This window comes from Myotis davidii, unplaced genomic scaffold (genome assembly GCF_000327345.1).
Source record: "Myotis davidii unplaced genomic scaffold, ASM32734v1 scaffold208, whole genome shotgun sequence".
Lineage (NCBI taxonomy): Eukaryota > Metazoa > Chordata > Mammalia > Chiroptera > Vespertilionidae > Myotis > Myotis davidii.
Window position 1 is genome coordinate 1,931,196 of NW_006299706.1, and position 11,692 is coordinate 1,942,887.

General features: G+C 48.0%; 3 protein-coding genes and 1 long non-coding RNA gene across 6 annotated transcripts in view; 1 reads left to right on the forward strand and 3 right to left on the reverse strand.

The window, feature by feature from the left end:
- Positions 1 to 89, reverse strand: part of LOC107184973 — a 3,940-nt gene extending 3,851 nt beyond the window's left edge. Inside the window, exon 1 of the long non-coding RNA XR_001515883.1 lies at positions 39 to 89. This is a non-coding gene — a long non-coding RNA (uncharacterized LOC107184973). The remainder of the gene's footprint in view (positions 1 to 38) is intronic.
- Positions 1 to 835, forward strand: part of TMEM79 (transmembrane protein 79) — a 9,063-nt gene extending 8,228 nt beyond the window's left edge. Inside the window, 1 exon segment of the mRNA XM_006775720.2 lies at positions 819 to 835. The gene's annotated coding sequence lies outside the window, so the exon portion shown is untranslated.
- Positions 836 to 1,185: 350 nt separating this feature from the next.
- GLMP (glycosylated lysosomal membrane protein) lies at positions 1,186 to 4,162 on the reverse strand. Of its 3 annotated transcripts, none has more exons than XM_015571761.1 (6): positions 4,008 to 4,162; positions 3,276 to 3,533; positions 2,868 to 3,068; positions 2,610 to 2,741; positions 1,799 to 2,055; positions 1,186 to 1,686 (listed from the first exon to the last, which is right to left on the reverse strand). In XM_015571761.1, exons 1-6 carry the CDS (start codon positions 4,122 to 4,124, stop codon positions 1,521 to 1,523), a joined length of 1,131 nt encoding a protein of 376 aa, XP_015427247.1. In that variant the 5' UTR covers positions 4,125 to 4,162; the 3' UTR covers positions 1,186 to 1,520. The 3 variants fall into 3 exon arrangements, with proteins under 3 accessions (XP_015427247.1, XP_006775784.1, XP_006775785.1); XM_006775721.2 differs by having other exon boundaries at positions 2,523 to 2,741; XM_006775722.2 differs by lacking the exon at positions 3,276 to 3,533 and having other exon boundaries at positions 2,523 to 2,741.
- A 4,847-nt stretch (positions 4,163 to 9,009) lies between these two features.
- CCT3 (chaperonin containing TCP1 subunit 3) overlaps positions 9,010 to 11,692 on the reverse strand; it is an 18,399-nt gene continuing 15,716 nt past the window's right edge. The window contains exons 12-14 of the mRNA XM_006775723.1: positions 10,444 to 10,689; positions 10,036 to 10,167; positions 9,010 to 9,341 (exon numbers count right to left, since the gene is read on the reverse strand). Coding sequence (XP_006775786.1) covers positions 9,237 to 9,341; positions 10,036 to 10,167; positions 10,444 to 10,689 — 483 coding nt within the window. The 3' untranslated portion in view covers positions 9,010 to 9,236. The remainder of the gene's footprint in view (positions 9,342 to 10,035; positions 10,168 to 10,443; positions 10,690 to 11,692) is intronic.

Consider the following 11,692-nt stretch of genomic DNA (forward strand, 5'->3'; position numbering starts at 1 on the left):
TCACATCCCTGCCCCTGCTGTCCATGCTGGTGTGGAACCTCTACTACATGTTCGTGGTGGAGCCTGAGCGCATGTTCACTGCCACTGAGAGCCGCCTGGACTACCCCGACTATGCCCGCTCGGCCCACAGGCCCCGCCCCTGGGGCTGAAACAGTTCTGACCTCTTGCCCCAGCCTGGGTACCTTGGTGAGATGAATCCCGCTCTGACCCGACAGGGTCCCCTCCAATCAGGGCTTGGATTGACTGACCCCCGCCCCTTCAGCTCTCCCCGTGTCTGGGCTGGCCTTCACCTTCGAAGCCCAGGATAGGCATGGGGGAGGGAGGGAGACCAGATGTTTTCTTGCAGGGAGAGGTGGACAGTTATGTTCCTTAAGGATGCTGAGGGAACAGGGCCAAGACCAGGACAGCCTCCCTGAGTGGCCTACCTCCCTCCACTGCCACTAGCGCCCACCACTGCTGAACTCGTCCACTCTCTGGCCGCCTGTGAGGTGGTGGGCAGAGCCATAGCCAAAACGCTGACCACTTCTGTGCCAGCTGTCTAAGCACAAGGCCTCAAGGAGACTGGAAATACTGCTCTTGCCTAGAGATAAAGGCTGGGCATCGGATCAAATGGGACTTGGGTAAAACCATCCTGGGGCCTGTGTTGAGAACCCTCCATGACTGGCCCTCACAAGCCCTTTAGACTCAGTCAAGACTATTACAGCTGCCCCAGCACAGAGCTGCTGCCTCCTGTCTTCCGACCAATTAGGCCCCTGTAACTTCCCACTTCCAAACTGCTCAGAAGAGAGGAGCACACAGGGAAGCCTGCCTCCCATGAGATGTGTGTGTGTGTGTGTGTGTGTGTGTGTGTCCATCCATGTCCATGCATGTGGTGGCTTGGGCGTGGTTGGAAGGCACAATGGCTGGTGTTAACCCCATGTGAATGTGTGTGTGTGGGGACTACCACAGTCTTACTGGGCTCTTTCTTCGTGTTTGCACCCTATTCTGAGTGTCCCTTCCTTGTTTGAGTCACACTGAATCAGAAACCTCCCTGCTCCACATGATGGAGAGTGGCTGGCAGGAACCTCGAGAGAGAACCAGACCTGGTGAGAAAATGGGCCATTCACAGACACCTGCCTTCCACGCCCATCACTTTAGCCCTCTCATTCCCTGGAACCAACCCAACAACATTCACAGAGAGACAAGTCCTGTGGAAAAAAGTAAGTCTATTTCAAGCCCGCAAAGCAGCAACCAGTCGGTCAGCCTTTCGTTTCGCCTCTGAGTCCTACCCAAGAGAAATGGGGGCTGGAGGGGTGGGTAGGCTCCAAAGAAGGGCACCCTCCCTCTAGCAATAACCCTGGTCCTGGTCCCTCTCCAGAGTAGGAAGGTGGCTCCCAGGAGTTGAGGCTAGTCTCATGTTCTTCAGAAAAGCAAGATGGGAGAAAGGCGTAGCTGGCTGGGAACACTGACCCTCAAACCTGCAGAGGTTTGAGACACAGCACGGCAGGTCCAGTAATGTCCTTCCGTCTAGAGAGCGGGCCTCAATTTATGGGCTGATATTCTGAGTACCTCTTGGGGCCCAGCAGCAGAAACAGGCCTCCTGCAAGCAGCATGAATCCCGGAGCACCCAGGGCCACTGCCATGATGCCTAGGACTAGGGGGGACAAGGCGTCCACTGGAGGGGTACCCACACCAAGGAGCATCGACCTAGAGCAAGCAGAGTGAAAAAGAGAGGTGAGCAGGCTTAGGAGGGGAGGCTAAGATGCCCAGGCCTCCTCCACTTCAACTTCCCGGTCCCTTGGCCCAGGACCTGACTCACCAGCTGAGGTAGTGTTGGTCCCAGTAGCCAGGGCCTGTAGAAGCCCCAAATGTCAGATTGAAGGCACAGAAGTTGTTGTGGGATCCAAAGAAGGCTCGGACAATGGGTGACTGGGGGAGAGGGTACGCCAGGGTGGGATGAAGAGGGGAAGCTTGGCAGGGAAGGGCGGATTCTCGGCCCCCCTGCTTCTGGGAGAAAGCCACAGGTCGCCACTGCACAAAGCCCGATGGGAGAGAGCCCCATAGCAGCTGGTCCAACTGGGGAGAAAGGCAGACAGTGCAGAGTGAAGAGGACCAACCTCCGCCTGACCCTTCTGTTACCCCCCGCCTTTCTCAGACTTCATCTGTCACTAGTCGTCCCGAGTCCTAGGCCTGGTTCTAGAACTCACGGGCTGTTTGCACTGGGACCTCAGTCTCACTCTATAGAGAGGGGAGCTGGGCTGGATGAACACTGGCTCTTTGCAAGCCTGCACTCAGCTCCCTCCTCTGCGCCCCTAGGCCTTGCACATCCCCCTTTCAGAGCCCTGAGTCACACTGCGCTGCCTGTCTTCTGTCTTCTCCACTGAGGGCAGAGACTGGGCCAAACTCATTAGCATGGTGCCCAGTACTTAACGGAGCTGAATAAAGTGTTGCTAAATAGTAAATGGTTGAACGATTGTCTGAGGTCCTAACCGGGGTTCCATCTACATTCACCCACTCATCTGTCTCTCCACTGGAAGCCTGACCTGGAAGACAGCAGGTGCATATTCATCGTCGATGGAGTGCTGCTCCTGCATTGAGGGGCAGTCAGGGCCCTGGCCCAAAGTGGCTACCTCCAGCCCAAAAAGGGAGCGGTTTCCTCGGGGAGAGGCCCCAACCAGGGCCACCTCTAGCTGGCAGGTGTCCATCGTGTGCAGGAGGCGAGGTGGTTGGGCTGGTCGGCCAGATCTGGAGAAGGCCTGCACCTGGGATGGAGGAAGCATGGGGGGGGCGCGGAGCAGATGGATGCCTGTCCTTGAAGGCCACCCCCATCATTAACTCCCACCCTCATAACTCAGCCTTTTGAGTTCTTCTGGTTCCCATGCCCTTACCCTGAAGGTCAGGCTGCCATTGGCAAAAGCCCGGGTGGGGTCCTGATTGGGGTGGCCTCTAAATGTGGCACTCAGGGTGGCAGGATCCAGTGAGTCAGTGATGTTGTTCCAGGAGAACTCGGCCAAGGAGTACGGGGGGTACGGTTTTCCTGGAGGCTCTGCTGCCACATCGGACGTATTGGTGCTGTCAAACTCAAACAGCTGGTGGGTGGGGTGGGACAGGACTGGGCTTGCCTGAGTCCAGCTTTCTCCTGAATCACCCCACCACCACCACCACCACCCCCACTCACTGGACCCCATGCTCAGGCTCTCACACCTGACTCTACTTCACCCACCCAGGCTTCAGTTTCTTCCTCTAATTTGATGAGCCCTCTCCTCTTCCCCTTGGTTCTCCCCCAACCTCCTCACCCTGGTAAAGACAAGGGCAGAAGAGAACTGGATGCTGTCTTTGGGAAGCACCATCAGGGCCCCATCAGGCTCAGGGGAGAGCAAGCGGCTCCAGTTGACACTCAGGTCGCTGTGGGGGGTATTGGTGGCCACCAGCAGCACCGCTGGAGGCCCCAGGCTGCTCCACACATAGTGCAACGTGGAATTGGTGCCCACTGCTCGGATATGAAGCAGGTTTTGGGGGAGCCCCATCGAGTCAGGGATGACCTCCAGAGTCACCTGGAACATGGAGTAATGGAGGGTCAAGAGAGCAGGATTAGGGAGAGACACAGGGCAAAGGAGAAGCTTGGGGGCTTGGAAAATGCTGGGAGGCAGGGTGGGGCCTAGGAGAGAAGCTCGTGTGGGAGGTATGTGAATCTTGGTGTAGGGGCAGAGGAGGGGTAAAGGAGAGGGCGGAAGAGCCAGAACTGCTCTGACTGGTTAAGAGATCAGCGCATAGATCTAAGAGGAGGAAGAAAAAAATAACATTGCCTGGACCGTGGTTACTCAGGGCTGAGTCAGGATCCAGACTTCCCAAGAAGACAGGAAGCCCTCATACCCGCCCAGCACCACGGCTGGCCCCAACCCCACGTTAAAGAACTCCTCTCTAAGCACCACCCTCCCCCGTCCACCCTCCACCCCTTGATTGCCCTGGATTCCAACCGCCCTTCAAGCCTAGCATTTCCTGAAACCCCTACTGCTCTAGCCCCTCACCTGGCGGGTCTCCTCCCCCAGCAGGCCAAGCGGAGCTGCCAACAGAAGGCTCAGGAGGAGAATGGGGCCGGGGGCACAATGCCCCCAACCCCAGCGGGGCTCCTCACAGCTGCACATGCAGCCCCAGCTTCAGAGGACGGAAGACACAAGTCACGTGACTGGCAGACTCAGCTGATCTCTTTAAAGGGCGGAGCCATCACACCAGTTCTTAAAGAGACCGCTGCACTTAACCCAGCTCTAGGCTTGAGTGAGCCAGCGGTTCTCAGCCTGTGGGTCGCGACCCCTTTGGGGGTCGAATGACCCTTTCACAGGGGTCGCCTAAGACCATCCTGCATATCAGATATTTACATTATGATTCATAACAGTAGCAACATACAGTTATGAAGTAGCGACAATGAATTTTATGGTTGGGTCACAACATGAGGAACTGTATTTAAAGGGCTAGAAGGTTGAGAACCACTGGATCATAGACTCAGAATAGTTAGAAGTTTATTCCCAACTGGGTTGGCAAGAAAGACATCTCAGACTAGACAGATAGGCCAACATATTCCTGACCTCTCCTACCCAACTGGTCCCACCGAACAGTTACCTAAAAGTGGGCATGATGTCTAGATTCAAGATCCAAATGAGATCCCCCAAATGACTCTAGTATAGAAGGCACAGAGAGGAATTTGAAAGAATTCCGTGGGGAAGACAGCACATTCTAGAACAGTGATGGCAAACCTATGACGCGTGTCAGAGGTGACACACGAACTCATTTTTTTGGTTGATTTTTCTTTGTTAAATGGCATTTAAATATATAAAGTAAATATCAAAAATATAAGTCTTTGTTTTACTATGGTTGCAAATATCAAAAAATTTCTATATGTGACATGGCACCAGAGTTAAGTTAGGGTTTTTCAAAATGCTGACACGCCAAGCTCAAAAGGTTCACCATCACTGCTCTAGAAGGTTCTTTTTGTCAATTATTTATAGAGCCCCCAGGTGGAATTAAAGAAAAAAAAAGATAACTCTGAAAATAGGATATGAGAACAAAACATTGTCATGTCCAGCTGAATGAATGTACTTTGTGTTGTGCTTGGGTTTTTGGCTTAATCTTATTTTCACTAATAATAAATGCATATGGTACAAAATTCTCAAGGTACCACAGGGTATCACCCCTATTCCCTAGCATCTTGGTTTCTTCCCTGAGACAACTATTACCAGTTTGTGTCCTTCCAAAGATAGTCTATGCGTACTCGAGTATATAATACATTAGGTACACGTGTGAAATACCATACAATGGCATCCACCGTTCTGCAGTTTTCACTTGTACATTGAATACTGTTCAGTGTCAGTGCAGTTGGTTGGAGCTGTCTTACTCTCCATAGAAGTATTTCACTGCAGGAGAATGTTGCATGGATATATTTAGCCAGAACCTTCATAGTTCCAACATTTTGCAATGGCAAACAATGCTGAAAGGAATATCTCTGTATGTAATGTTTCATATATTTTTTAATATTATTTTTAAGTTTATCGATTTGAAAAAAACGATTTATTATTCCACTTACTGATGCATTCTTTGGTTGATTCTTTTTAAAATATACTTTTATTGATTTCAGAGAGGGAGAGGGGAGATAGAAACATCAATGATAAGAATCATTGATCAACCGCCTCCTTTACGCCCCCTACTGGGGATCAAGCCTGCAACCCGGGCATGTACCCTTAACTGGAATCAAACCCAGGACCCTTAAGTCCATAGTCTGATGCTCTAATCCAGTGATGGCGAACCTATGACACGCGTGTTAGAGGTGACACGCGAACTCATTTTTTTGGTTGATTTTTCTTTGTTAAATGGCATTTAAATATATAAAATAAATATCAAAAATATCTTTTTCATACTATGATTGCAAATATAAAAAAATGTCTATATGTGACACGGCACCAGAGTTAAGGGTTTTTCAAAATGCTGACACGCCGAGCTCAAAATGTTCGCCATCACTGCTCTAACCCCTAAACCAAACCAGCCAGGGCTCTTTGGTTGATTCTTGTATGTGTCCTGATCAGGGATCAAACCTGTAACCTTGGCGTTTTGGGATGATGCTCTAACCAACTGAGCACCCAGCCAGGGCAGCATTTCATATATATATATCTGCAACCAAATCCATATGGTAAACACGGAGGAATGGAACTGCCAGGTCAAACTGCTCTCTGAGGCTTATCAATTGCTGGTCAAACCATGAGTTGAAGGCCTATTTCCCCACATCCTTGCAAGTGTTTATCAAACTTAATTTGCATTTCCCTTATAAATAAGGTTGAGCATATCATGTTTTACAGTAATTTATTTTTGCTTCTCTGGAGTTATTTACACCCTTTGCCTATTTTTCTACAGGTTCTTTTTTATTTTTATTGATTTTTCAGAGAAACGGGAGGAGAAAAAAACATCAATGTGAAAGCAAAATATCAATTGGCTGTCTGCTGCATGCTACCTAGCAGGGATTGAACCCACAACCTGGGCATGTGCCCTGACCAGAAATCGAACCAACTTATCAGCGCACAGGTGCATAGGACGAGCCCAACCAATGAACCACACAGGACTTCCACGTCCTAAAAGCTGTTCCAGGAAATCAACTCTTGTATTGTTGAAACATCCTCCCTCTCCCATTTGTCTTTTGCTATACAAAAATTTTTAAAATATATTTTTATTGATTTCAGAAAGGAAGGGAGACAGACACATCAATGATGAGACAGTCATTGATTGGCTGCCTCCTGCACACCCTCTACTGGGGATCAAGCCTACAACCCAGGAATGTGCCTTGACCGGGAATCAAACTGTGACCTCCTGGTTTATAGGTTGACACTCAACCACTGGCCGGGCACTCTGGTACATTTAAAAATCATGTTTTCTTCTAGTATTCTTCTCGTTTCACTTTCTTATATTTAAGTATTTCAGCGGCCCAGAATTAATTTTGCTGTAATGAATAAAGTAGGGATCCAATTTCATTTCATCCCCCCAAGTGGCTACTGAACTCATTTCCTCAAAAACTTTCATTTTTCTTGGGGAAAAAGTAGTACTTGTATCCTGAGATATCAACTCTAGGACCTGATAAGGGAGAGTAAAAACAAGTCTGGGCTTAAGACCGAGGATATAGTAGTCAGGAATTCAAGTCTCTCCACCACCCCAAAGATACTGCTTTTATATAAGGGAAATAGAATTTACTGAATCTAGGAGTTTGACAGTAGGAAGAACCATGAACAAAGAGATGGCAAAAATTAATCACTATGTTAAATTTAGGCTTTGAACAGCATTAGGGGGCTTTGAGAGATAAAAGAGTACAGACTGATCTAACATACCAGAAGGGATTTCCATAGGTTCAGGAGACGCTTAAAGGGAAGATTGCCATGTACAGTTATCCAAGTGCTTAACCGTTAAGAGTTGAAACCAGAATAGACCTACAAGAGTAAGGGACAAATGGGAAAAAAGAATCCACACAGTGTGACTAGCTTCCTTCCTCTATTAATTTAGCAGGTCTTATAAGTACTATTTCTTCAAGATCTTTTTTAGTTATTTGAGAATTGACCTAAGGTCTTAAAACTCTCGAGGGAATTATTACCACCACAAGAGGCAGGGATTTCAACAAATGGTTAGGTAGGCTAGATGAGGAAAGGCTGAGTGAGGACTTTAGACTGGGCGAGGCAGGAAGCTAATACTAGGTATAAACAGAGCAGAACGTCTCCAGAAGCCTTCTTACAAGCCATTTTCCATCTTGTACCTCAATCTAGCCAGCACAGCCAGCTGTAATAGCATGGCTTCTACAGCCAGACTACCGACACAGAAAGTCTAGGTCTGCCACTTATCAGCTTTGTGACCCTGGGACAAGCTTCTTTATCCATGGCTTTAGATTCCCCATCATAATAAGGGGGAAAGTACCTATCCTATAGGATCCATGTAAGGATTAGATAATATATGCGAAGTGACTAGAGCATGTCTATTACACAGGACAGACTATCATTCTACCTAATATTCAACTTAATATAAAAGTAAATCCTGTGGTCAGGAAGTATGAGATAAAGGCTAATTATATGCATAAGGCCAAAGGGTGGAAGGCCCAATAGCCAAGAGGAAAGAACCGAAAAAATCAAAGGCCGGGTTTACCTAGCCTCCCACACCCCGGGGCCATCACTCAAGTCTTTTCCTTGATAAAAACAAAGCACAGCCCTGGCGGATGTGCTGCTGGCTGGGCGTCATCCTGTGCGCCAAACAGTGGCCAGTTCAATTCCCCGTCAGGACACATGCCCAGGCTGTGGGCTCAGTCCCTGGTAAGGGACTGCAGGAGGCAGCCTACTGATATTTCGCTCTCACATCAATGTTTCTCTCTCCCAACTGATATTTCACTCTCACATCAATGTCTGTCTCTCTCTCTCTCTCCTTAAAAGTCAATTTAAAAATCTTAAATAAAAACAAAGCACAAAATGAGTTTTCAGTTATTTTGTTTCTGCTAGCAGGGAGGGCAAGTAGTCCTACCTTGACAAAGCATGCCCTGACAATAAGCCAACAAGTCAAAATATATGCTTTTTTATTCAGGAAGAACATTGGGAGAAGGCAGAGAAAAAGAATTCCAGGTAAGACAGGAAGGATTCTAAAAGCTACAGGCTACAATATCAGAAACAGACGTTCTATGTGCTTTAGGACACATGTCTGAGCCCTAGCATGAATTGGGTGTTGCTCTACATATAACCACAGATGAGAAACATCCATGGTTTGGACAGGTTCCTCCTGTTCTTTGTGTGGTGAATGCAAGGTGACGCTTCTTTAAATTGTACAGTATCATCCTTTGAACTTTGAGTCTTTCCAACCAGCATCTACTGAGAAGTCTGAAGAATACCCCTTCAACAAGGCAAATAAAAACATTTAATGACCCTATTCCCATCTCCCTTCCTCCCCAGTGAAGAATTCTGCCTCTTCCTTCTTTGCCAGGAGGCAGAGAAATAACCCAAGGTTGAAAAACACATAACAACTGTCTCAAATGACTTAGATTTAATCATCGGAAGCAAACTAAATGGAAAGCTTACAATAGAGAAGAATTACATGTCAGTGCCTTTTGCAAACTGAGCCGGGACAGAAAGGGACTGGGGCTGCCCCTCAACCTGATCCTTTCCAAACAAAGACATCCACAGTGTCCCTGGCCGTCTGGCTCAGGCGAGGAGGAGACTGTTGGCTCTGGGTGTTGAGGTCACCTGGCCCACCACTCACTCCTGGCCAGCATCAGGAGCCCCGCACTGCTGGCTGTGGTCATCACCCTTCTTTTTGTGGCCTGAGACGATGTCATCAATCCGCAGCAGCAGCACTGCAGTCTAGGAGAAAAAGCACGGCCCCACGAGGTCAGCAGAGAAGGGAGGGACATTATCACCGGGCTCCGCCTCCACAATTACCATATTTTATCTGAAAGCTATCTTTTCAGAGTGTTAAATTAAAATGCAGCTCTTCCTAAGCCAGGAATGCAGCTTGTACACCTTGCTTTTTTATTAATCCTCACCAGAAGTCACCCGGCTCCGCCTCCACAATTACCATTTTATCTGAAAGCCATCTTTTCAGTGTTAAATTAAAATGCAGGTCTTCCTAAGCCAGGAATGCAGCTTGTACACCTTGCTTTTTTATTAATCCTCACCAGAAGATATTTTTTCCATTGATTTTTTTTTTTTAAAAGAGAGTGGAAGGGAAAGGGGAGAGAAACATTGACGTGAAAGAGACACATCAATTGGTTGCCTCCTGTATGTGCCCCGATTGTATTGAACCTGCAACCCAGGTATGTGCCCTTGAGCCTGCCACTTTGGTGCTCGGGCCAATGTTCCAACCACCGCGCAACACCAGCCAGGGCACCTTGCCTTTTTATATGAGCTAAAGGTAAGTGGGGGAATGGAATTCCTTGTGGATCTTTGTGGGAATACTCTGCCTTCCACACCCCCTTCCCTTCAAGATGGGACTGAATATACTGGTTTCTGGTTATCTGGGAATAAACAGTATAGCGTTTGCCTTGGGGTGCCTCACCTCCACTGCCGTCTTATATATTTGCAGTTTTACAGCCAATGGCTCCCAGATGCCTAGTTCTTTCATGTCCACCAAAGTACCTGTTTCACCATTTACACCCCAGGTCTCACAGTTCTCCTGAGTATGCTTGGCCTGCAGTTGGAACAAGCACAAACAGTTAAAGGGGAAAACACTGGGTTATTGTAAGCTAGCAGGGAACATTAGGTAAAAAACTAAACCAGAAACACTGGATTGGTAAGGAAAGGATAAGAGGAAATGGCAATGACAACAAACAAGTCAAAAATTAGGAGCAGAGATACTAAGGAAACAAGCTATAAAAGAGAACCTGGATAGACAGATGTCATCCATCCTCAAGCCAAACACAGCTTTCTCTACCCCATCAAGAGAACAGCATGAAAAGGAACTCACCCGAAGAGAGGTAAGTAGACGAATGGTGCTGGCTCCGCAGTTCTGGATAAGGGTACGAGGGATGACCTCCAGGGCCTGAGCAACAGCCCTGTATGGCCACTGCTCCACACCAGTCATGGCCTTGGATTTTTCTGTCAAGGCATGGGCTACAGCCATCTCACAGGCCCCACCCCCTGGCACCAGCTGAGGGTCCAGGAGAACGTTGCGGCACACTTGCATGGCGTCCTGGAGGTTGCGTTCTACTTCCTGGGGAAAGCGAACAGATAGTATGAAGCAAAAGCTCGGTGACTCAGGGACAAATCAGAGGCACCAAAGACTTCCTGACGGCCAAGTTCAGCAGCCCACCAACAAGGGCAACTAAGAAAGGCCTTTGGAATCCCTACTGGGCAAGGCAGATGCTAGTTACCTTGGGCAAACACAGTAACTACAACTGCAAAAGGGCTGGGGATGCGACGGAGGTGTCATTCTATGGAGTTAGGTTTCTTACTAGCTATGTGCCTTTGGGTAAGTTACTTAACCTCATTGAGGTGGAAAAAAAAGCAGTATTTATGCCCTGGCCAGTAGCTCAGTGGTTAGATCGTCTGCCTGTGTTCCGCAGGGTTGCAGGTCCAATCCCCAGCCCCAGTTGGTGCACATGTGGGAGGCAACCAATCGATCTGTCTCTCTCACACTGATGTTTCTCTCCGCCCCTTCCACTCTCTTTAAAAATCAATGGATAAAATATCCTTGGGTGAAGATTAACAAAGGAAAAAAAGTAATTTCAACTTAAAAAATAAGGAAGCAATGACTGATTACCAGGGGTTGGGGAATGATGAATCACTATTCAATGGATATTGTCTCAATTTTGCAAGATGTGAACCAGAAAAAGTTCTGGAGACCTGTTTTACAAGAATGTGAATATACTTAAAAAGTAAGCAGGCCTACCCTAACTGGTTTGGCTCAGTGGATAGAGCGTCGGCCTGCGAACTCAAGGGTCCCAGGTTCGATTCCGGTCAAGGGCATGTACCTTGGTTGCAGGCACATACCCAGTAGGGAGTGTGCAGGAGGCAACTGATCGATGTTTCTAACTCTCTATCCCTCTCCCTTCTTCTCTGTAAAAAATCAATAAAATAAATTTTTAATAAAAAAGTAACCAACAGAATAACGTGCGGTCTCACTGATTCTGGGGTTACCAGCTCAGAGCCCCAAGTCAGACGCCCTTATTTCACTTTTAAAAGGTGCTTATGTGACCAACTGGTTAAAAAAAGGA

Coding starts and splice junctions, on each gene's coding strand:
- GLMP (XM_006775721.2), bottom strand. CDS start 4,124: ATGTGCAGCTGTGAGGAGCCCCGCTGGGGTTGGGGGCATTGTGCCCCC. Junction 3,069..3,275: donor CTGCCCTTGTCTTTACCAGG/GTGAGGAGGTTG, acceptor CCCACCCACCAG/CTGTTTGAGTTTGACAGCAC. Junction 2,742..2,867: donor ATGGCAGCCTGACCTTCAGG/GTAAGGGCATGG, acceptor CCTCCATCCCAG/GTGCAGGCCTTCTCCAGATC.